Source organism: Triplophysa dalaica, chromosome 3, assembly GCF_015846415.1.
Source record: "Triplophysa dalaica isolate WHDGS20190420 chromosome 3, ASM1584641v1, whole genome shotgun sequence".
Lineage (NCBI taxonomy): Eukaryota > Metazoa > Chordata > Actinopteri > Cypriniformes > Nemacheilidae > Triplophysa > Triplophysa dalaica.
The window spans coordinates 24994986-25018438 of NC_079544.1; the positions used below are offsets into that span (position 1 = coordinate 24994986).

General features: G+C 39.0%; 1 protein-coding gene across 3 annotated transcripts in view; it reads left to right on the forward strand.

The window, feature by feature from the left end:
• pip5k1cb (phosphatidylinositol-4-phosphate 5-kinase, type I, gamma b) overlaps window positions 1-23453 on the forward strand; it is a 64118-nt gene that overhangs the window by 20300 nt on the left and 20365 nt on the right. For all 3 annotated transcript variants that reach the window (XM_056742816.1, XM_056742817.1, XM_056742818.1), the window contains exons 6-10: window positions 460-612; window positions 1875-2174; window positions 2259-2464; window positions 20612-20695; window positions 22881-22929. In XM_056742816.1, the coding sequence (XP_056598794.1) occupies window positions 460-612; window positions 1875-2174; window positions 2259-2464; window positions 20612-20695; window positions 22881-22929 (792 nt within the window). The remainder of the gene's footprint in view (window positions 1-459; window positions 613-1874; window positions 2175-2258; window positions 2465-20611; window positions 20696-22880; window positions 22930-23453) is intronic.

Below are 23453 nucleotides of genomic sequence, written 5' to 3' on the forward strand. Positions count from 1 at the left end.
TTTCTTTGTGTTCATCAGAACAGAGACATTTATAAAGATTTGGAACAACTCGAATGTAAATGATGACAGACTTTTCATTTTGGGGTGAAGTATCACTTTACAAGGAAATTAATCTGAAAGATTCATGTGTAATAATAATATTCTGTAACAGTGTTTAAATTAGGTAACATTCAGAATTTGAGAATCGGCTTCAATTCATCAGTGTGAGCTTAAATGGAATCTTATACAGAAACTAAAACAGACTGAAGTGAAAATGAGCAGTTAACAGAATTCTGGGAAGTGAAGCAGCCGTTCGCTTCGTTCCATAAAGATAATTTGTTCATTTATATCCAATGATACTATGTTATATCAATGTACAGTATAATCATTGTATGTAATTAAATGTATGTCATTGTAACGTATACTATATATTAGAAAAACATAAATCTCATTGTCTCTTTGTGTATGTGTTTATTGCAGTATTCTCTGTGTAATGAACCTCTGATCGAGCTTTCAAACCCTGGTGCCAGCGGCTCTATTTTTTACGTCACACGGGACGATGAGTTTATCCTGAAAACCGTCATGCATAAAGAAGCTGAATTTCTGCAGAAACTGCTGCCTGGATACTACATGGTGAGTCTCATGATGTTCCTGAGTTGTGAACATCTTGACCCTGATTATTGCATCTAGTTGCTTGCTGTTAACTGTCATATTAGCAGAAACTTCAAAACATGGCCGGTTGCACCAGCAGTGACAAACTATTATTGAGTTGCACCATTCAACTTAGTTTAAGCATAATGTTACATATAAACTAAATATTTACGGAAGCCTTCTGTCAGGAGTGACTGTAGGAATAAAATAGACTAGCTGAACTAACTGAAAAAGCTTTCGTTCTACTCGACATTCTTCAATGCTTTATACATAGTATGATGCTGACATTTACATTCACTTACCTTTTAAAGTATAGAGAACATTATGTATCCATTATTAGCGGCTCTAACAAGACCCCATATAGCGCACCTCTGTGTGTGTATCTGCCTGTATTGTGCACATCAAAATAAAATCATCATTTTATTTTATTGCCGGTTGGCACTAAAATGAAATCACCCATATTATATGTAATTTATTATGATTTTTTGGGCTGAAATGTTTTTAATAAGCATTTGTTATTGTAATTTTAAATGTTTAATAAAATACCTTTTATGATATTCATAATTGTAGTATTCTATTTATAAAAAAATATTTTTTACCGTTATTAAATAAGGTAAAATTAGTTTAAATCAAGAACGTTTTGAACTTCACAACATTTCAACACAACTTTTCTTACAAATTTAATGGCAGTTTTTGCACTGTTGAAGGTAAACGTCATATTATGCGACTATGCATTTCTAATAGAGTCTAACAGCAGAAAACGCTTTCTGTCTGATCGGCCCCTTAGTTTAATAAATATTTGTTGGATACAGAATTTTTAAAGTCTTTAAAAAAATCATTATTAAGGTGATTGTTAAGGCAACTTATAAGGTATCCTGGATAATTTCATTGCAGTTCTTCCAAAACCTTGTATGTCTAAATTTGCTGTTTATTAGGAAATTGAAAAAGCACTACTTTTTATTGGTTAGATTTTTGCAAAACCCCGTAACAAGCATAAAGGATGACAAATAATAATGTTTTATGGCTACAAATGAAAATCACAAAATATGGAGATACGAGGTTTCAGAAAAACAGCAGGGATATGCTTGTTTTATGCAGGACTTTCTAATAGATGACAACATTCTACCATGTTAAACCTCACGATGCAATCAAAAGTCTCCCATCAAACAAAGACAAACTCAAGTTACGTGTGATACAGAATTAAGTATAACCTCACGTTTCCTCTCTCTCATTCTCACTGACAGAACCTGAACCAGAATCCTCGCACCCTGCTGCCTAAATTCTTTGGTTTGTACTGCGTTCAGTCGGGCGGGAAGAACATTCGTATAGTGGTGATGAACAATGTTCTGCCTCGTGTCTTCCGCATGCACCTTAAGTTTGATCTAAAGGGCTCCACACACAAGCGGCGAGCTTCTAAGAAAGAACGCGAAAAATCCAAACCCACATTCAAAGATCTTGACTTCATGCAGGAGGTTCAGGACGGTCTTCTGCTGGACGTGGACACGTGTAACGCCCTGGTGAAAACACTACAGAGAGACTGTCTGGTGAGTGTTGTTCGTTACACAGTAGCTACAGTCGTCAGTGTGTCCTCCATTGGTTCTTCATGAATTTCTTTTGTGACGCTTTAGGTTTTGGAGAGTTTTAAGATCATGGATTACAGTTTGCTGTTGGGGGTTCATAATCTGGACCAGGCGGATCATGAGCGGCAGGTTGAGGGATCGCAGAGCAGCGGTGATGAGAAGCGACCCGTCGCTCAGCGAGCACTTTACTCCACAGCTATGGAGTCTATACTTGGAGCAGCTGCGTGCGGAGACTCCATAGACACCGATGACACGTATGTGTGTCCTTCTGATGAATACATGCTAAAAGTGTGATACATCATCTCTCTCTCTCTCTCTCTCTCTCTCTCTCTCTCTCTTTCTCTCTCTCTCTTTCTCTCTCTCGTGCGCATGTGTTGAGTGAATGAGGAGATGTGCTTGTGAGTGAGAACGCTATTGTGCTAAGAGTGAGTTTTCTTTTTTCACTCACTTTTATATATATATATTTTCTACACTTTTAGTCTATTAATATTTATTACAAGTGTCATTGTGTTGAATTTTCTGGTTTTCGGGTGTATTGTAGTTTGTATAGTGAAGGAACGCCATCAACCGGCTTTTTGCTGGTTGGTAATGCCGGCGTTACCTCAGAGCATGGAGCAACTTTCACACAAGCACGGTATTAGAATTGTGCCTGCAGTGAATGTTCCGCAGAAGATTGTGCTCTGGTGGTAGGGAAGGTAGTTGGGTATGCTAGTATATTGTCGGCATCCTGAATGAATAGCACTGTGGTTTTCTTGGATTCCGTTGAAAAAGTAAACGATGTGGTTCAGAATGGAGTTGTTATTGGGCACGCTTTTACTCCTGTTATGCCATTAATGCTACCCGCAAGAAAGATAATTTTGTGCAATGTTCCCCTTTTATAAAAGATGATTTGTTGACAAAAGAGTTGTCTAGACATGGTAAGATCATGTCCCAAATGAAAAAGTTACCGTTTGGGTGCAAGTCGCCTTTGCTTAGACACGTTGTGTGTTTTAGACGACAGATACACATGATTTTGTACAATGGAGTTGAGGAACTGAATGAGGCTTTAAAATTCCGAGTGGATGGTTTTGACTTTGTTTTGTTTTTGCATCGTCTGAATCTATGAAATGTTTTGAAACATGCATGTCCTCTGCAGGCAGGTGGCGCTATTCCTGATGCAATTTTAAACGGCAACGATTTGATACAAGTTGAGGAAGTTAATGCTGAAATGGATATACTAGAACAGGTTACAGCTGATGAAAGTCCATTTCAGGAAGTGTTCATGAGAAAGAAAAAGAAAGCAATGTGGGCATGGACTAGGCCTTAGCCGCAGTAGAGTTTATTGTGGCTGAGGAAGACATGAATACTGATTTTGAGAAGGATGAGACCATTTTCAAAACCCCTGTTACTAAGAGAAAACGTTCTAAGAAGTCTGGAAAAAAGTGAGTGATGACGATGTGGTAGAAGGTGTTGAGAAAGATGAGGTGTATAGTACACAAGAGGAATCTGATAATGAAGCTATAACTCCTGAAAGATGTAGAAGATAAAAAACATTGTTATACTTTTGAAAAAGTGAGACTCTTTCTGCAGAAGACAATTCATTGTTTGAATTAATTCGACAAAAAGACATTAATGTGCCTTTTGTTCAAGAAACTTACACTGATAGTCTAAATGAAATTGAATGGAGGAAAGAATGGCAGGGCGAAGTGTATCTCACCCACCTTAGCTCAGGTGGGTGAGATATTTGCAAAAATATCTGCACGTAGCTATATTATTTGCAAAGAATTTCTTGCCGATTTCATGTGAAATAAAGCAAGTCATACCTGGTAGGCTTTTAGCCCTAAGAGCCATATTTGAGAAGTTTAATTTTATTTTTCTGAATTTATATGCTCCTGTAAATGGACAAGAAAGAGTGCTATTTTTGAGAAACGTTTATATTTTCTTACAAAGTTGTGAGTCTGATGATTTCCTTTTTTTGGAGGGTGATTTTAACTGTACGGAGAATTATGTATTAGATAGTAATCACTTAGAGCCTCACAATGCTCCAAGTCGCGTTATAAGAGAATTAATGCAAACTCATAGCTTAAGTGATGTATGGAGGGGAATAAATGGGAATGATAGACATTATACATAGACACATACCAGGGAAAATGTCATTTCATTAGCTCGACTTGATAGGTTTTATTGTTTAGGACATCATTTTAACATTGTAAAGAAATGTGCAATCTCTCCAGTTGGCTTTTCGGATAATTGTTTGGTGTTATGTGAAGTGTTCTTTGCAAATGTAAAAATCAAAAGTGCATATTAGCATTTTAATGTTTCCTTTTTGGAAGATATGAATTTTAAGATGTGTTTTCCAAATTCTGGGAAATTTTAAGCTTAAGAAGAAGTCAGTGGTGTGACTGTGGAAAACTTCAAATAAAAATCATTATGTCAACAGTACGCTTTCAATGTTTCTAGAGACATCACACGCTCAATCAGAGAGCTTGAAGTGGAAATTAGTAATTTACAAAACTTGGTGGAAACCAATAGAGAACAGAGATTCATTGATGACATCAAATGCAAAAAATCTGCTTTAGTAGATCTGCTTGGCACAAGGACACAAGGAGCATTGGTTAGGTCACGTTTTCAGATGTTAACGCAAATGGATGCCCCGTCTAGATTATTTTTTGGCCTGGAAAGAAAGAATGGTCAGAGTAGATGCATTCTGAATCTGGGCAGGAATTGAATGAACCTGCTGACATAAAGAGGAGAGCTGTGCAAAGATTTATTTAATATCTCAAAAGACTCCAAGAAAAAACTCGATAAGCCTCTCTCTGGACAGGAACTGCTAACATCTGTTAACTGTTAATCCTGGAAAATCACCCAGTATTGATGGTCTTCCTGTAGAGTTCTTCAAAAAGTTTTGGGGAGTGCTGGGCGATGATTTCTTGGATGTTCTCAATGAGAGTCTGGTTGAGGGCTCACTCCCTCCAAGTTCCAGGAGAGCTGTAGTTACATTGTTACCTAAAAAAGGTGACTTGCAGGAAATAAAAAGTAAGTTTACTCTGCTCTGAGTTAAAAATATTCTCGAAAGTCTTGGCCACCAGACTAATAGATGTGATGGGGCAGATTATTCATTTTGATCAGACCTATTGCGTGCCTGTCAGGGCTATTACTTATTATCCCTTGTTCGAGATATCTTGGATGTTTCTACCTATAGCGATTTGGATTTTGGTCTTGTTTCTATTGACCAGGAAAAATAGTTTGATAAAATAGAACATCAATATCTATGGGATACTCTGGAAGCTTTGGTTTTGGCTCAATTTTTTCCTGTATAATTAAAGTGATGTATCAAGACATTGAAAGCTTACTGAAAATCAATGGTGGTTTGAGTGCCCCCTTTAAGATAGGAAGAGGTATAAGGCAGGGGTGCACTATATCTGGGATGCTATATTCTTTGGCCATCGAGCCCATGTTGAACATGCTTCGCTCAAACATTGAAGGTTTTAAATTAGGCTCTGATAATGTTCAACATCAAATATCTGCTTATTCAGATGATGTTGTGGTCTTTATAAATAGTCAAAATTATGTTAATAATTTGATATCCACTGTTCATGATTTTGGTGTAATTTCCTCTGCTAAGGTGAACTGGGGGAAAAGTGATGCTTTGATTCGTGACCATGGATAAATGTTGTTCCAACCTTACCTGGTGGTCTAATCAGGAAAAAGGAAGGAATTAAACATTTGGGAGTGTACCTCGGGGATGCCTGCATACAGCATAAAAATTGGGATGGGATAGTGGAAAAAATGGAGGGTAGACCTCAAAAATGGAAGTGGATGCATCCTCAATTGTCTTTAAGAGGTAGAGTTTTAATAATATATAACTTGATCGCATCAGCCTTATGGCATAAGCTTTGGTGTGAGGACCCCCCAACTGGACTGTTATCAAAATTGCAGGCAGCACTAGTTGATTTCTTTTGGGACAAATTGCACTGGGTTCCCCAAGGTGTTTTATTTTTGCCAGTGGAGGAAGGTGGACAAGGCCTGGTGTCCTTGCTGAGCAGGCATGAAACCTTTCCACTCCAGTTTATTCAGAGACTCCTAACAGGACTAGCATATTTGATATGGAGGGACATATCATACTTCAGCGTGTGGATGGAATTAGACTGGATACTGCCCTTATTTCTTGTGGACACAAACAAGGTACATATGTATGTACTTTCTATTTTTTACAAGAAACTGCTTAAGATCTGGGTTTCTTTTGATACCAGAGGACCAGAAAACACTGACTCACTGTTTTGGTTGTTGGAGTAGCCTCTAGTCAGGGGAGGTCGCCTGGACATAACGGAAGAAGTATCAGGCCTATCTCAGAGATTGTGTGACACCAAGACTGTGAAACTAGAACATATAATAAAAAATGCTGGTCCCGAGCTGAATGATGTATCTCCTGTGGCTTCCTTGTTAGGCCTAAAGTCATGGCGTTGTTCTTCAAAAATGATGGAACTTTGGTCAAAAAAGCTGACTACTGATGATCTGACAATACTTAAAAGATACAAAGAAGGAATCTTGGTTCCAAACATAAAGGACCCTCTTCCCAGACATTGGATAACACTAGTCTTAAAGAGTACGTAACATGACATCATGAAAATGACGTTTCATGCAGTCTGTTATATTGCCGTGTTTGAAAGTAAGCTGTCTGCCAAGTTGTAAGTTCGAAGGTGAATAAATAACGAAGTTATTTGCTTATAAAAATGAGAGTCGACTCTGAATTACACAAACGAGCCGTGGATGCATATCTACGTCACTATACATAAACGTGTTGCTGAGACTGCCGGGAAAATGTATGTCTCCTCCCCCAAACACTGTCGCTCGTTCGTGATGTGTGTGTATCATGTCTCGTGTCTGTGTTCTACGGTGTGAAATTAAGTCCGTCTTATTTCAGCTACCAAAGCAAGAACGTCTGAGTGAAAATGGTTACAATTCATTTTTCAAAGAATACCGAAGGAGTATAACACAAGGGTTGTACTGTGTGCGCGTCATTTCACAGATGATTGCTTTGATAATCTTAGCGCGTTCAGTGCAGGATATGTGAAACGACTATCCTTGAGAGAGGGGGCAATACCAACTCTATTTGGACCTTTTAGCTCCACCGAGTCCCAACCTGTAAGTGTGACTTTTGATATTTGTCTGAACTTCAAGAAATATTTTCGTACCTTATGTCTGTGTTTAGCTAATGCATATAACGCTAACATTAGCATGTAGCGTTATTTCTGCTGTGTTACAGTTTGTTTATCTTGCTATTTACTCGGCTGATTTAATTGTTCAATCCATGAATTCTCAAAATATTTGTTTCAAGAACTAAGTCGAGTACTATCTGTATTGTAATATCATCTGAAGATACGAACACGGTACACTGTATGCCGTGTCAACTAGTCCATGTATAATACTGTTACAAGAGAATTGTAAATGTTCTTTTTCTTACTGGGATCTGCAGAAGGATTAATTAATTCTCTAAATACTTTAAACCGTTATGAACCTAATTGAATGTTTTATGAAATTATTTTGTTGTGATGGCAACAAACGATAGAAAATAGTTTTCATAACAAATTGATTCATAATAATTTGTAAACAACCTGTTGCACTTCCTGGCAGCAAATATATTCATCCTCGCTTTGCATTTTGACGCATGTGCACCTATATAGATATCTTTGGGTGAAACTACAATAATTTTTCATAACGTCGACTTTTTGAAATGCTCTATGTACCATGACAACGCACAATTAGACGAAATAATAGTATTACTAACGTATTTTAAGAAAAATGATAATTTACTTAATTGATAAGCAAAACACAACATGCATGTTTTCACACTGAGAGTTTTTATGACAAGAGTTGTCACTTGACACTGACAAACATCCTGCTCCAATTATGGTGGAGTTTGTGGAGGATTAGCGTCTTCCTCGTCAGACGCGGGCTCAAACTGGTACGGTAAAATCGCCGCCATCTCTATCTACACATATATATGAAGAGATCCAACCACATGTAAACCGTAATCCTGTAGTGATGGTAGGCGTTCACTTTGCGACAAATGAACGCGTCTGACCAATCACAACAGACTAAACCATCTGACCAATCACATGACACGAGGTTACCGGGTAGGAGGGGCCTAGACGGGTGAATCGCGGAACGAATCATTTGAGAGTCAGTCAAGAAGTACGGTACGAATAACTGCATATAATTACGAGATTAAAGTGTTTTTACACATTGTATGTAGATAAACTTGTTGTCTGACACTCGATTACCCAAAGTAGGGCCTAAAAAAACATATGTTACCTACACTTTAAAGTAGATGTCCGGTCATTTGCTAGATGTTGATGTTTTTAAGGATTTGAATTTAAATGAATTAAATGGAAAGACTATGTACAAATGCTTTGTTAAATTAAAGCACAAATCACTGTGTGATAAAACGGACAATGTATGGAGGGATAAACTTGGATTGGGTGATAAAACCTTATTGGAAAGTCTTTTACAAACCACCATTGATAATGAAAACTGGAGACTTACTGTGGAAAATCCTGAAGGGTGCTGTTGGTGTAAACTCTTTTGTTTCTATTATTAATCCCAACACCAGTGATTTTTGTGTTTTTTGTGGATTAAGGGAAACCATTTTTCATTGTTTTCTGGAATGTAGAAGGCTTGAACCAGTGTTTAATGTATTGGGACAGTTGTTTTTAGGTTTTTGGGTGAATCTTAGACCCACTGCCTTTATTTTGGGAGCTGGTTACAAATGTATATCAACTTTATGGTCGGACAAGCAAAGATGGCAATTTATATCTCAAGGAAAAATAGGATGAATAATTTACATGGCACAGATGTTCTTTTTTTGTTCAAATGCCTTATGAAATTCTGAATATCAGTTGAGTTTAAATACTATAAAGGGATGAAAGATTTAGAAATGTTTGTATTAAAGTGGTGTTGTAATGAAGCATTTCGTGCTGTTTTGGAAGAAAATGTAAGTTTTAATCTTTTGCTCTGTTGATGTGAATGATCTTTCTCTGTTTTCTGTGATGTTATTGGTATTATCGTGAATGAAACTGATTTAATAAATGTATGTGTTGAAAAAAAAAAAAAAAATTCTCTCTCTCTCTCTCTCACTCTCACTCTCACTCTCTCACTCTCTCACTCTCTCTCTCTCTCTCTCTCTCTCTCTGCGAGTGCATGCTGGGAGCGAGTGAAGGTTGGCGTGAGTGAGAACCTCTCTGTTGAAGTGAGAGCTATCTTTCTTTTTCTTTAAGTTTAAACCTTTTTTTTACTTTTTTTTTGAGTGTTAGTGTAGGGTTACGAACATAGCCTTTGCTGGCTGTTGTCAGCGTGTGGGGGTAATGGGGTCGGATGTAAGAGATTTCTCGCGGCTGACAATCGGGCATGGCTGCAAATGCATGCCTGATGCCGCGGTGTCGGTGGAGGTGTGTCTGATAGCCGTGAGTGCGGTGGTCGGAGGCGCTAATATAAGATCTGCTTCCCGTATGAATAAGGCCATTGTGATTTTCTTGAGTCAAAGCCAAATGGTAGATGATTTAATTGAGACAGGACTAGTGATTAATGAGACCTTTGTACCCGTTTTACCGTTGTCAAGCCCATCGAAGAAAGTGGTTCTATCGAACGTACCCCCGTTTGTTAAAAATGAATGTCTAGAGCAGATACTTCAGAGGCATGGTAAAATAGTCAGTCCCATAAAAATGATCGCGCTCGGATGCAAAAACCCTGAAATTAAGCACGTAATGTCTTTTCGGCGGCAGGCTTTTATGATTTTGAACTCTCAGAGCGATCCCTTAAGCCTGTCAGTGAAGTTAAACATAGAAGGGAAAGATTGTACAATATTCATCAGCTCTGAGTCCATGAGGTGTTTCGTTTGTGGCGAATTTGGACATATCAGGCAAACTTGCCCGAATAGGGACAGACCAGCGAGGCCTGATGTGGCCTCAGATGCAGATGCGGTGAACATTGAGCGGGTGACGGGCGCGGGAGTTACTGCGGCCGCTGTGGCTTCGCAACCCCAGCCGAACGGAGCGATTTCTGCGCCGGCTGACTCGCCCGAGGTGAGACTGGTGCTGGTTGCCTCTAAAGTCGGCCCGGAGAAGGCGGTTGAAGAGGCGGCCGAGCCGAGTCATAAACCTGCCGCTGCGGCAGCAGAGACGAGCACTGAAAGGGTGTTCCCGCAGTCTGTACCTGAGACCGTTACGCTTCTCGAGAAACAAATGCAACCTGAGAAAACTGAGATTCAAATCACAGATAACTCAGAATTCAGTCAAAATGACATCTTATCTCAAGACCTCATGGATTCAGAGTCTCAATTGCATGATTCTGAAAATGAATACGAGGATATTGAGTTCAGTGGAAATAACGCGATGGATTTAAAACCTGCCTCTGAAGGTAAGATCAAATATTACACTGTTCAGCAAATAAATCATTTTCTTGATGCCACGAAGGGGTTGCGTAAACCCAAAATAGAGTCTTATTTTCCTGACTTGAAACTGTTTTTAGTGTCTTGTGCTGTGGCTATGAGAAAGACTACGTTTGATGAGCTTGATAAACCTAAACGGTACCGGCTTAAGAAGCTGCTCAGCACTGTCTGAAGTATCCTGCATTCACGCAGTAAAAAATGAATATGGCCCGATTACTTCTGATGTATTTTAACGGACTGTTATTATTGAGTGCTTACTTTATTTCCACTTTTATGACTCCGTTGAGACTCAGTTCTTTTAATATCAATGGGTGTCGTGATGCGGTAAAACGGGCTTGTTTCTTTGATTACATAATGTTAAAGAGCGCCAGTGTAGTTTTTCTGCAGGAAACACACACTGATGCTAATAATCAGATTCAGTGGATGACTGAATGGAAAGGGCAGGCTATACTGAGTCATGGCTCCAGTGTGAGTGCAGGAGTCGCTATACTGCTGGCACCTGAGTTTAAAGACCTACCTCGAGTGTTTTTGAGCTGGTTTCTGGTCGCTTGTTAAGAGTTGATGCAACAATTCGTGGTGTAAATTTTTCATTTGTTAATGTTTATGCTCCCAACGTTGGTTCAGAACGAATCTGCTTTTTTGAAAAACTTAAGACGGTTCTAAGCGATGTTTCACCTGATAGTATTATTGTTCTGGCTGGAGATTTTAACTGTACTCTAAATCACACTCTAGACAGGAATCATGATGAACCCCACAATAAATCAGCTGATGTGCTTAGGTCTTTGATCACATATCATAATCTTATAGATGTTTGGAGAGAATCTTTCCCCCTGGATAGACAGTGCACCTGGTTAAAAATAAATTCAAATAGGGTATCTGGGGCCAGGCTGGATAGGATTTATATTCAAAAAAGTGCAAGAGATAAATTCTTTAATTGCTGCATTTCTCCTACTGCCTTATCTGATCATCATTTGATGTCTGTTAATGTCACCACTGCACAGAGCACTTTTAGGCATCCCTATTGGAAATTCAATAGCAGGTTGTTGCAGGACCACACTTTTGTGCACTCTTTTACTCACTTCTGGGAGGTCTGGAGAGAGAGAAAAACACAGTATAAGTCCCTGAGCCAGTGGTGGGACATCGGGAAAGTTCAAATAAAACTGTTTTGTCAAAATTATTCTGCTTATAACAAGAGTATCCTGGACAACAAGTTGGCACAGCTCGAGCAGGAAATCCTTTGTCTTAGTCATGAAAGTGACTTGGTGGAGGTTACAGAGGCATTGGAACGTAAAAAATTCCTTTTGCGGAATTTGCTGGAGGAGAGGGCCCAAGAGACGTTGGTCCGTGCCCGGTTTTTAACTTTTAACAATATGGATGCCCCAACTTCATTTTTCTTCAATTTGGAGAAGAGGACTGTGGAGAAAAAAGTCTTATGCTGCTTGAAACGTTCTGACGGTGGAACAATTACTGATAGTCATGAGATTATTTCCCATGCACTGACTTTTTACGAAGATCTTTATAGGGCAGAACCCTGTGATGAGGACATGGCTGACCTACTCCTTCAGGACCTACCACAGTTTTCAGAAGAGGAAAAAGCGAGCCTTGAAAATCTGTTTACTTTTGATGACTTGTCTGTAGCGGTTCAGGAATTGTCCTCCGGCAAAGCTCCAGGTCTAGATGGATTAAACTCAGAATTTTATAAACGGTTTTGGTCGGTTATTGGAAAAGATTTGTTTTTTGTTTTTATGGAGAGTCTAAAACAAGGCACACTACCACTGAGTCTACGAAGAGCTGTGATCACTCTACTCCCCAAGAAAGGTGATCTCGAGGACATCAGATGCTGGCGTCCCGTCTCACTTGGAGTTGACTACAAGATACTCTCTAAGACTTTAACAAACAGGATCAAGCTTCACATCTCTTCCGTAATTCATCCGGATCAGTCGTATTGCATCCCAGACCGGTCTATTTTCGATAACATTTTTCTGATTCGAGATCTGATTTCTTTTGCTCGAGTTCATAAACTTGACATCGGTTTCCTTTCTTTAGACCAGGAGAAGGCATTCGATCGGGTTGATCATGGGTTCCTTTTTAAATGCCTTAAGGCCTTTGGTTTTGGAGATTTTCTTATATCCTGTGTGAAACTGTTGTATACTGATGTGTATAGCATGTTAAAAATCAATGGTTGTCATAGAAGACCTTTTAAAGTAAGCAGAGGTATACGACAAGGGTGTGGGCTTTCAGGGATCCTTTATGCTGTTGCTATTGAACCACTACTGGTAGCTTTGAGGATTAAGCTGGGTGGTATTTCAACAGTGTGCCCATTCACCACAGATCTGGCAACTGTTAAACTTAGTGCTTATGCTGATGACGTTACCGTTATTGTTAGGTCGGTTAAAGACATTAAGTATTTAAGTGAATCTCTTGAGGCTTACCAGAAAGCCTCATCCTCACGAATGAATTGGCAAAAGAGTGCTTCTTTTTTACTGGGGGAATGGGAAGATGGGGGTCCTCCTGAACTTCCTCAGCAATGTTCCTGGAGTATGGATGGCTTTAAGGTGTTGGGTGTCTTCCTCGGAACTAACCAGTTTATGCAAAAGAACTGGGATGGCGTCTTTGAAAAGTGTGTGGACGTTTGCAGAGATGGAGATGGATATTGCCTCAGTTGTCATACAGGGGAAGAGTGCTCATTGTGAATAATTTAGCAGCTTCCATGATGTGGCATCGCTTAAATGTGTTGGACCCTCCAAAAGAACTGTTGCAACGCTTGCAGAAGAACTTTGTGGACTTCTTTTGGGATGGTTATCATTGGCTCCCTCCAGCAGTTCTGTATCTATCAGTCAATGAAGGGGGTCAAGGGTTAATTGATTTAACAGCTAAGGTCAAAGCCATGAGGTTAAAGACTGTCCAAAACTTACTGTACCCTGTTGAATTCAGGCCATGGGTGTCTTTTGGTCTGGATTTGCTCAAAACTGTTGGCGGGTTTCGTCTTGATATGCAACTGTTCTTAATGTCTTGTCAAGGAGCAAGTTTTTTGTCTGAGGTGACCTTTTATGATTCAGTGATAAAATCTTGGGCACTTTTTAAGATCTTCAGGCAAGAAAATCAACATTATGGCCTAAATGAGCCACTGTTTTATAATTCCTTTTTAGGAGATGATTTTTGTGCATCTAACAATATGGTGCAATCTTTTTTGAATAGTGGATTGTCCAAAGTGGCACATTTGGTTGACTTTTCCTCCAGAACTTGGAGGTCAATAGTGGACATCTGCGGTCAAGTGGGTTTCAGATCAGTGAGAACAGTAGAGCGGTTCATAGAGGGGTTGAAAGCAGCCTTTCCCCCCTCACTCCTCCAGTTTGTAAACTGCTTTCTGTCAGGAGGTTCCTCCAATTACTCTTTTCCCAAATTGGTTGTGTCCCCAAGAGTCTGTTGTTTAGAAGATGAGCGCAAAGGGAAACTGTTAACATTTAAAATGCTGCAAGACTTTGATTTTCAGACAGCAGGAAAAAAAGAACTTTACTTGACATGTGTTAAAGTAGATTATTTTGAGAGCATTAAGGACAGATGTGATACAAAATGGAGGGATTTTTTAACTGTTTCTGCTGATATTTCTCCTTCCTGGAGGCTTTTTTATAAAGGCCCACTTCCCAAAAGATCTGGAGATTTACAATGGAGAATACTGCATTGTGCTTTGCCCACAAATAATCATGTTAACAAGTTTAATCCTAATGGTTCAGCAGCTTGTTTTTTCTGTTCTGCGCCAGAAACGGTTTACCATGCTTTTACTGAATGTTCTAGATTGGATTCTCTGTTTACATTGCTGGAAAGAATACTTGGGCAATTGGGTTTTCTGTTTAACAGGATACTTTTTGTTTATGGCTGTAAATACTCAAAAACGTACAAACAGCAGAGTACTGTTGCAAATTTTGTAATTGGCCAGGCCAAGCTAGCCATTTGGAAGTCTTGCAGGCTGGCTGCTGAAGGGCGAAATATCAATGTTCTTCAACTGTTCACTGCTCTAGTTGAATCCAGAATTAGAGTAGAACACAGATTTTTTCAAATGACAGAGAACATTCTTGAATTTGAGCTCAAATGGTGTATAAATGGAGCATTATTGTCTCTCAGTGAAGAGGGGGATATATTGTTTAACTGGTGATATGTGTGAGGATGGGATCCTTTTTATCTTTTATATTCATTCATTTTTTGTCAATTATTAAAATAAAAAAAAAAAAAATTGTTTTTAATTTTTCCTTGACATTATGTTGTATTTGTCTGGGGGAAAATTTAATGCCTGTTTTCAAGGAAGTGTTATAATAAAGTGTGTTAAAAGTCAAAGTCTCTCTCTCTCTCTCTCTCTCTCTCTCTCTCTCTCTCTCTCTCTCTCTCTCTCTCTCTCTCTCTCTCTCTCACTGGTGCATGCTGGGAGTGTGTGGAGGTGCTGAGCGCGTGTTGAGAGCGACCGTGAACTTTTTCACTGAATATCTTTCTTTCTTTCTTTTTTTCTTTTTTTTCCATTTAATTGGTGTTCCCCTCGTACGTTGGATTAGTTTAGCGTAAGAAGGGAGTTTTTTGTGTGTGTTTGCGGCCCTTAGCCGCCGGAATGGCGTCTTCTCAGGCGCAAGGTTCACCAACTCTGTCACTCAGAAATGGCTGCAGGTGTGTCCCTGAGCCTGGAGTGACAGTGGAGGAACTGCTCGTGATAATAGGTGAAAAACTCGCGTTTGAAAACATTATCTCGGCCTCGCGGATGAACAAAGCAGTAGTTGTGTTTTTAAAATCGGAAGCGTTGGTGAATGAGTTGACTGTTAGCGGAATATGGGTGAAGGAGACCTTCGTCCCAGTGACCCCGCTATCCGCGCCAGCAACTAAAGTCACAGTTTCGAACATTCCACCTTTTGTTTCTAATGAAGTTATCGTTAAAGAGTTGATGAGATTTGGTAAGATCGCTAGCCCTGTCAAAACTGTGCCCCTCGGATGTAAGAATGCCGCCCTAAAGCATGTGACATCTTTTAGGCGACATGTTTACATGTTTCTCAATTCTCCTGAGCGAACTTTGGAGGTTTCTTTCCGTGTTAATCACGGTAAGGATTCTTTCATGGTGTATGCAAGCACTGAGAATATGAGATGTTTTGATTGCGGTGATTTTGGACACAAGCGCTTTGCGTGTCCACATAAAAATGGAAAAAGCGCGTCAACACCTCGTGCTGATGGAGACAATATCGATCAGAGCAATAAGTCAGAATCTCAGAGAGCTGAAGAACAGGATCGAACAGTTACACAGGAAGTGAAGGGGCAGCAAGACGTGAGAGTTATTAATGTTAATACTGGCAGTGTGGAGAAACCTGAATGCACTAGTGTGCCTGATAAAGCTGTTGTGAGTGTTGATAACGTTAATGATCAGAGAGATGCTGAAGATGTGTGTGCTGACAGTGAAGTCGCTCAGTCAGGTGTTTCTGAGGAGAATATGGCTGATGAGACTGAGAGTCTATCACAATACACTGATGATGAGCAATGGTCTGATGTGTCTAACAGGGTTGAGACTGAGCTGTACACTATTGATCAGATCAATTCATTCCTCGATAAAACTAAAGGAAAATCAGGTGTAGAAGTCAGTGATCACTTCCCTGATATTGAAAAGTTTATTGCCTCTGTGATTCGAGCGAAGAAAATAACCAGTAATGATGAACTTAATCAACAAAAAAGATTTCGTCTAAATAAATATCTAACTGTACTCAGAACAGGTAGAAAGATAAGTAAGGCGAGGGGAAAATCTAATAAAAAATAATGGCTGTTTACTCTTCTTGTCTGGGTCGACTTTCTTTTCTGCTTCTTTCTCTCTTTCTCATGGAGTTTTTGAGGTTAGGTTCTCTTAATATCAACGGAATGAGGGATGGGAGAAAGAATGTACTTTTATCAGAAATTATAGATTTAAAAGATTTGAATGTCACTTTTTTACAAGAAACTCACAGTACTTGTAGTAATGAAGTAAACTGGGGATTATGGTGGAAAGGAGAGTATGTTCTGAGTCATGGGTCCAATTTAAGTGCTGGTGTAGCTGTTCTTTTTTCTCCTTCTTTAAAAGTGAATATTTTATCTAAAACTGAAGTAGAGCCAGGAAGGTTTTTAGCTGTAAAGGCCGAAATAAATAACATTAAATTCTTGTTTGTAAATATTTATGCCCCTAATGTTGGAGCAGAAAGAAAAGTATTTTTTACTAAACTGGAGAGTATAGTTAAAGAAGAAAAGGAAGATGTGTTTATTGTTGTAGGGGGGGACTGGAACTGCACTCTTGACTTTACAATAGACAGGAATGGAGAAGAACCTCATGCACAATCAGCCTCAGTTTTAGCTGGTGTTTTAAAAAAACTAAGTCTCTTAGATGTATGGCGAGAACATAATCCCTCTGTTAGGCAATACACATGGGTGAAAGTTTGCAATGAAAGGATATCTGCTGCACGTTTGGACCGTTTTTATATATCTTGTAATTTAAGAAATAGAGTTTATAGTACAGAAATTATTCCCAATGCTCTTTCTGATCACAAACTTATTACAGTTGGTTTTACCCTGTGTCAAAGCACACATAAAAGTTGTTACTGGCATTTTAACACCAAACTTTTAGAAGATACATTTTTTTGTGACGCTTTTAAGTCCTTTTGGGAGACATGGCAAAAAGAACAAAGTCGTTTTGAAAGTATTATTCAGTGGTGGGAAGTGGGCAAAGCACATATAAGGGATTTTTCTCAGAAATATGCTGCACACTCCTCTGTACGTTTAAAAAATACTTTAAAGTGGCTGGAAAAAGAGATTACTAACATTGAATTGAATATGACTGGTAATGACTCTGCTAACTTGAAAGAGATCTGGACGGAGAAGAAAAGTCACCTGAGCTTTATTCTAAATGAAAGAGTCAAAGGAGCCCTGATAAGAAGCCGCTTTTCGTCTCTGAAGGATATGGATGCTCCTACGGCGTTTTTTTTTAACCTGGAGCGGAAAGTGGGTCTAAAGAAGCAAAAAGTTTTCCTTGAAGGACAATAGTGGACACGTTACAACAGATCCACTGGAGATGAGAAGACTTGCCGTTGGATTTTATTCTAATTTATACGCTACTGAAATTTCTGATGAACTTTGTCGAAATGAGCTTCTAAAGGACTTACCTGTTATATCTGAAGAAAAAAAAAACTGTTTAGAGGCTGACATCTCGTTTGAAGAAGTTACCTTGGCTGTTAAGGGACTTTCACTAGGTAGTAGTCCTGGATTGGATGGACTACCATCTGAGTTTTACAAGACATTGTGGACTACCATTGGAAATGATTATTTTAAAGTTTTACAAAAATGTTGCAGTGAAGGAATTCTCCCAACCAGTTGTCAACGTGCTGTTTTGTCTCTGCTCCCAAAAAAGGGCGATTTAACACTGTTAAAAAATTGGAGACCCGTAGCAATTCTGTGTTCCGAATACAAAATTTTATCAATGATTTTAGCCAACAGACTAAACAATGTATTGAATGAGATTGTACATAAGGACCAGACATATTGCATAAAAAATAGATCAATTACAGACAATCTTCATTTAATGAGGGATGTTGTTGATTTTGCTCATTATAATGATGTCAACATGGGGTTGGTTTCATTGGATCAGGAAAAGGCCTTTGACAGGGTTGATCATGAGTTTCTTTTTGATACTTTAAAAGCTTTTGGGTTTGGGGAGAAATTTATTTCTAAGATAAGACTTCTGTATACTCAAGCTACATGCATGATTAAAATGGCTGGAGGTTTAAGTATCCCCATAAACATAAATCGAGGGATAAGACAAGGCTGCCCAATTTCAGGTCAACTGTATAGCATTGCAATTGAACCCTTGCTGTGCAAATTGAGGCGAGAGCTTACTGGACTGCATATAAACACTTTTAACTCTTTGATCAAATTATCTGCGTATGCAGATGATGTCACAATTATAATCCGGAAGCAAAGTGATATTCAGTTACTAACAGAGGCTTTACAGTGTTATGGAAAAGCCGCCTCAGCAGCAGTTAACTGGGGCAAAAGTGATGCTTTATGGTGTGGAAGAGATCCTAAAGTTCCAATACTTCCTGGTGGGCTCCAGTGGGGAAAAACAGGTTTTAAATACTTGGGTGCTTTTATAGGGACAGAAGAGTATAGGAAGAAAAATTGGGAGGGCCTTGTGGAGAAAGTGTGTGCTCGGTTGTCTCGCTGGAACTGGTTGCTACCCCACTTGTCCTATAGGGGGAGAGTTCTGATTTGTAATAACCTGGTTGCATCTTCATTATGGCACAAAATGACAATAATCGAACCACCAGAGGATCTGGTGAGAGGAATACAACAGCGATTAGTCAATTTTTTTTGGTCGGGACATCATTGGTTGAAGGCGGCGGTGTTGTACTTACCCAGACAAGAAGGAGGCCAGGGGCTGATTGACATCAGATCGCGAGTAAAGGCCTTCAGGATTCAGACGGCAAAGAGACTGCTATACGGAGTGAATGTGTGCTGGACTGAAGTGGCCTGCGCCCTCCTTAGAAGAGCAGGAAAAATGGGTCTGGACCGCCACCTCTTCCTCATGGACATTAAGAAACTGGATTTGAGTGGACTGAGCCCTTTTTATAGATCACTTTTAAGCGCATGGACACTTTTTAATTTTTCTCGAGATGCAAGCAACACCCTCAAACTGTGGATGAATGAAGAGCCATTATTTTTCAACCCTGCTCTAAATTTGGATGTTTTAAAATCGGACACTCTCAGAAAAGCCATGTTGGCAGCAAATATTACAAAGATTGGACATTTAAGAAACAAAAAAGAATGGATAAACCCTGATATTCTTGCTGGAAAATTGGGAACAAAATCAATCCGGGTGGTACAGACCATGATGACACGGATGATAGAATCTCTGCCCCAGGAATATAGACGTCCATTAGAAACCTCTGATGAAGAGGCAGGAAAAAAAGATTTTCCAGAGTTGTTTTTTTCAGCTGGGAGTGGACTTTGGGAAGAAAACGAAGGATGCCTATTAACTTTTAAGACGCCGCACCTGAACTCTTTTCTTGATGCTGACAAGAAGGCTATTTATATCATGTGCTTGAAATTAAGTCATCTTAATGCATTAGAGAGTGTCCGAGAGTCCAAATGGCAGGTTTTTTTTGGGCCAGGTGTCTCCCCCAAAGGAAGCTGGAGGACCCTGTATAAACCACCTATTGAAAAAAGATCTGGAGATCTTCAGTGGAGAATTGTACATGGGATTATAGCTACAAACAGATACAGAACACGCATTGATCCACAATTAGGGGAGGGGTGTTCTTTTTGTAGTGAAGAGGAAACTGTTTTTCATTTGTTTTTAAAATGTGAAAGACTTCAGCCAATGTTTTACATATTAGAAGAGTGGTGTCATACATTAGGAACAGTTTTTACACCAGTCCTTTTCATTTATGGGCCAAAGTATTGTAGAAGTAGGAAGGAAATTCACATATTAGTTAACTTTCTTTTTGGGCAAGCAAAGTTGGCTATATGGCTGTCAAGGAAAAATCACTTGAATGGTTCTGGGTCAACAGATAACGTGTCAATTTTAAAGGGCTTACTAAAATCTCGCATCAATATTGAGTTCACGTACTATAAACTGATCAATGACTTGAAAATGTTTAAACTTAAATGGGCGGTAAACCGGTGTCTGTGTGATGTGAATAAGGATGGTGTTCTGGAAATGTATGTCTAGGTGTTAACTGTTATTATTACTATTTATTCCTTTTTTTATTTTCTTTATTTTTTATTAATATGATGTTGGACTAATGTATTTTTAATTTTTTGTAATAAATGGACTCTTAAAAGTCAAAAGTCTCTCTCTCTCTCTCTCTCTCTCTCTCTCTCTCTCTCTCTCTCTCTCTCTCTCTCTCTCTCTCTCTCTCTCTCTCTCTCTCTCTCTCTCTCTCTCTCTCTCTCTCTCTCTCTCTCTCTCTCTCTCTCTCTCTCTCTCTAGAATGGGTGGCATTCCTGCTGTGAGTGGTAAAGGAGAGAGACTTCTGCTTTTCATTGGCATAATTGACATCCTACAGTCCTACAGGTGACAGTAGAATACCTAAAAATACACACACACACAAACTTCTCTCTTAATTATTCTCTGGGAATTAAATGCATAACTTTTATCGCACAGCTCTTTTATGTATACAGCACACTGATGTTATTCTGAACTCCCCGGTCTTATAACTTCACTTTATTATCTGACTGCACTAGGGCTGTGCAATATATATAAAATGTAATATATAACCGAAAAAATTTATGTATGTTTAGCTATAAAACCTGATAAATAGCTCACTCTGACCGTTCTGAAACATCGGGTATTGCTGAAAGTAATGTAGGAGAAAAAGCTTTTGCTTTCTCTGTAAAATTAGTTCCTTTATTCCCCTCTGATTTGGACACAACATTCAAAATGTTGAGTTTATGAGTACAGACTACTTTTTATGAACACATGTAGATGACGCTTGAGATGTTTCTTAAAAAATATATTATTACTAGTCACTGTGATTTAAACGTGATTAGTAATATTACTTTCTTTGCGTTACTTTTGAGTTAATTTTATCAAAATATCCACAATAGTATGTATATCCTGCTGAAAAAAATAACCACAGAAATTCTAATGGTTTCCATTAAAACTCCACTGGAAACCGTTAGTTTTTTAAAATACATTACATAATGTGTTTTGGGGATTATTTGAGTTTTATATAATTGTGTTATCAATAGAAACCAACACCTTCCAATTGAGACTTTTGTTTCCATTACCAGAAATAAGATTCCCATCACAACCACTATATCCAGTATATCCAGTAGTTTGTGTTGGCATCTAAAGATTTTTCAGCAGTGTATGCATTCTAAAATGCTAAAATATAGTTTATTGTTGCTCATTATACATCCAGTGGGGGACGATGTGTTAGTGCATAATGACTGTGCCAATCATTGTTAACTCGACCGTCCAATTACAGTGCAGGAGGGGCGGGACAAGTACAGCATCAACCAATCGGCACACATGTAGGCTACAACCGAATGTCTGTCTACAATGCCTAAAAACAATGCTGGAATTCCTATTTTAGGATTAGAGTGTTAATGTCTGTATCAGATAATATCCCTGATACTAGTTTGACAATACTAACCTGTAGCTCAGTGGTAAGAGCATTTCGTTAACAATGCAACAGTTGTGGGTTCGATCCCAGGGGATGTATAGGATAATGCAATGTAAGTTGCTTTGGATAAAAGCGTCTGCCAAATGCTTAAATGTACTTAGGCGGACATTCTGTATCAAAGCAAACAAAGCGCCTCATCGCATTGTCGAGTGCCCACAGTTGCCGTTTTCAGATACATTTAAAACTTGAGTGAACTCCTCAGCACCACGATGCCCCTCAGCAGCGAGGGCTCTCCGACAGCATATCTCTCCTTCCTCCCGGGTTTCGGGACCAAACGTAACACATGTCCGGGCCTGGTCCTCTCTCGTCGTACACTCTGCCGCTCGTTCTTTTATGCATCCGATCTCCACCGTGAGAGATACGGAGCCGGTGCAACGTGCAGCTGACACTCATTATCACTCGCGTCACTCTCTCATGGCTCTCATCCCGCCTTGCTCGTCACAGTATCCATTGTAGGTTTTTAAATATACTTTATAAGTGAATAGTTTAGTAGTGATATAGTTTACTGAATTGTTTTTTCATGTGGGCAAAATAAATATAAAAAATTGTACAGTAAAAGACATGGAATCTAGAAAAATATTTAAATTAATAAATTAATTATTAATAAAATTATAGGGCCCAAACTGTATATCGTCCAGCCCTTGACTGCAATAGTATTAAATTAATTTACTCTGATGCTTTGGTTAGTTTTACTCTTAGATGTGTAACATTTCTTTATTTGAACACAAATCCAACTCACTAAACCAGTGGTTCCCAACCTGGGGTCCCCGACTCCCTTAGGGTTGCGCCAGAGTTCACATGAAGGGCGCGGGAGCTGACATACATTGAGGTTAAATTAAGTTGCATAAAATGTTCCACTAACCATTCTATAAAAACCAAGATAATGCAGTCAAAAATAGTTATATCTTAAATAACATAATTATTTTAATTTCCAGCTCCATCGGCAGACATTCAAACAGGGCTTTGCGGTAGCTGGAAGCACTGACATTGGCTGTTCTCACTATGAGACTCACGTGACACACACACATGAGGGTATATATATGTGTAATGTGCTGTCTCTTTCTCTTTAAGATTGATCAAGAAGTTTGAGCACACATGGAAAGCTCTGGTTCATGATGGGGTGAGTGTGAACATTCATCTTAACTCCAGTGTCAGTGTTTACATGTGGAGTTGTGTTCAGTCTGTAGATATCTTGAGCACCGTTCACATCACTTTTCATTCCTAATCCCCTGTTTTGTCATATCTTCTCTTCTTTGATCTTCTCTACAGTTGAAAGAAAAAGTATGTGAACCCTTTGGGCTTACTTGGATTTCTTCATAAATTGGTCATAAAATGTGTTCTGATCTTCATCTAAGTCACAACAATAGAGAAACACAGTCTGCTTAAATTAATACCGCACAAACATTATACGTTTTCATGTTTTTATTGAACACAACATGTAAACATTCATAGTGCAGGGTGGAAAAAGTATGTGAACCTTTGGGTTTAATGCACTTCTAGGTGGTTGCCCTGCGGGCCTATTATAAAAACTGCAACTGGTTCAAAACGCGGCAGCTCGAGTTCTTGCCTGATGGCAGAGCTGAGAATGGGAAGCGGTGACCTGACAAGAGCTAAGAGGATAGAGCTGGATAAAGGACGCGACAA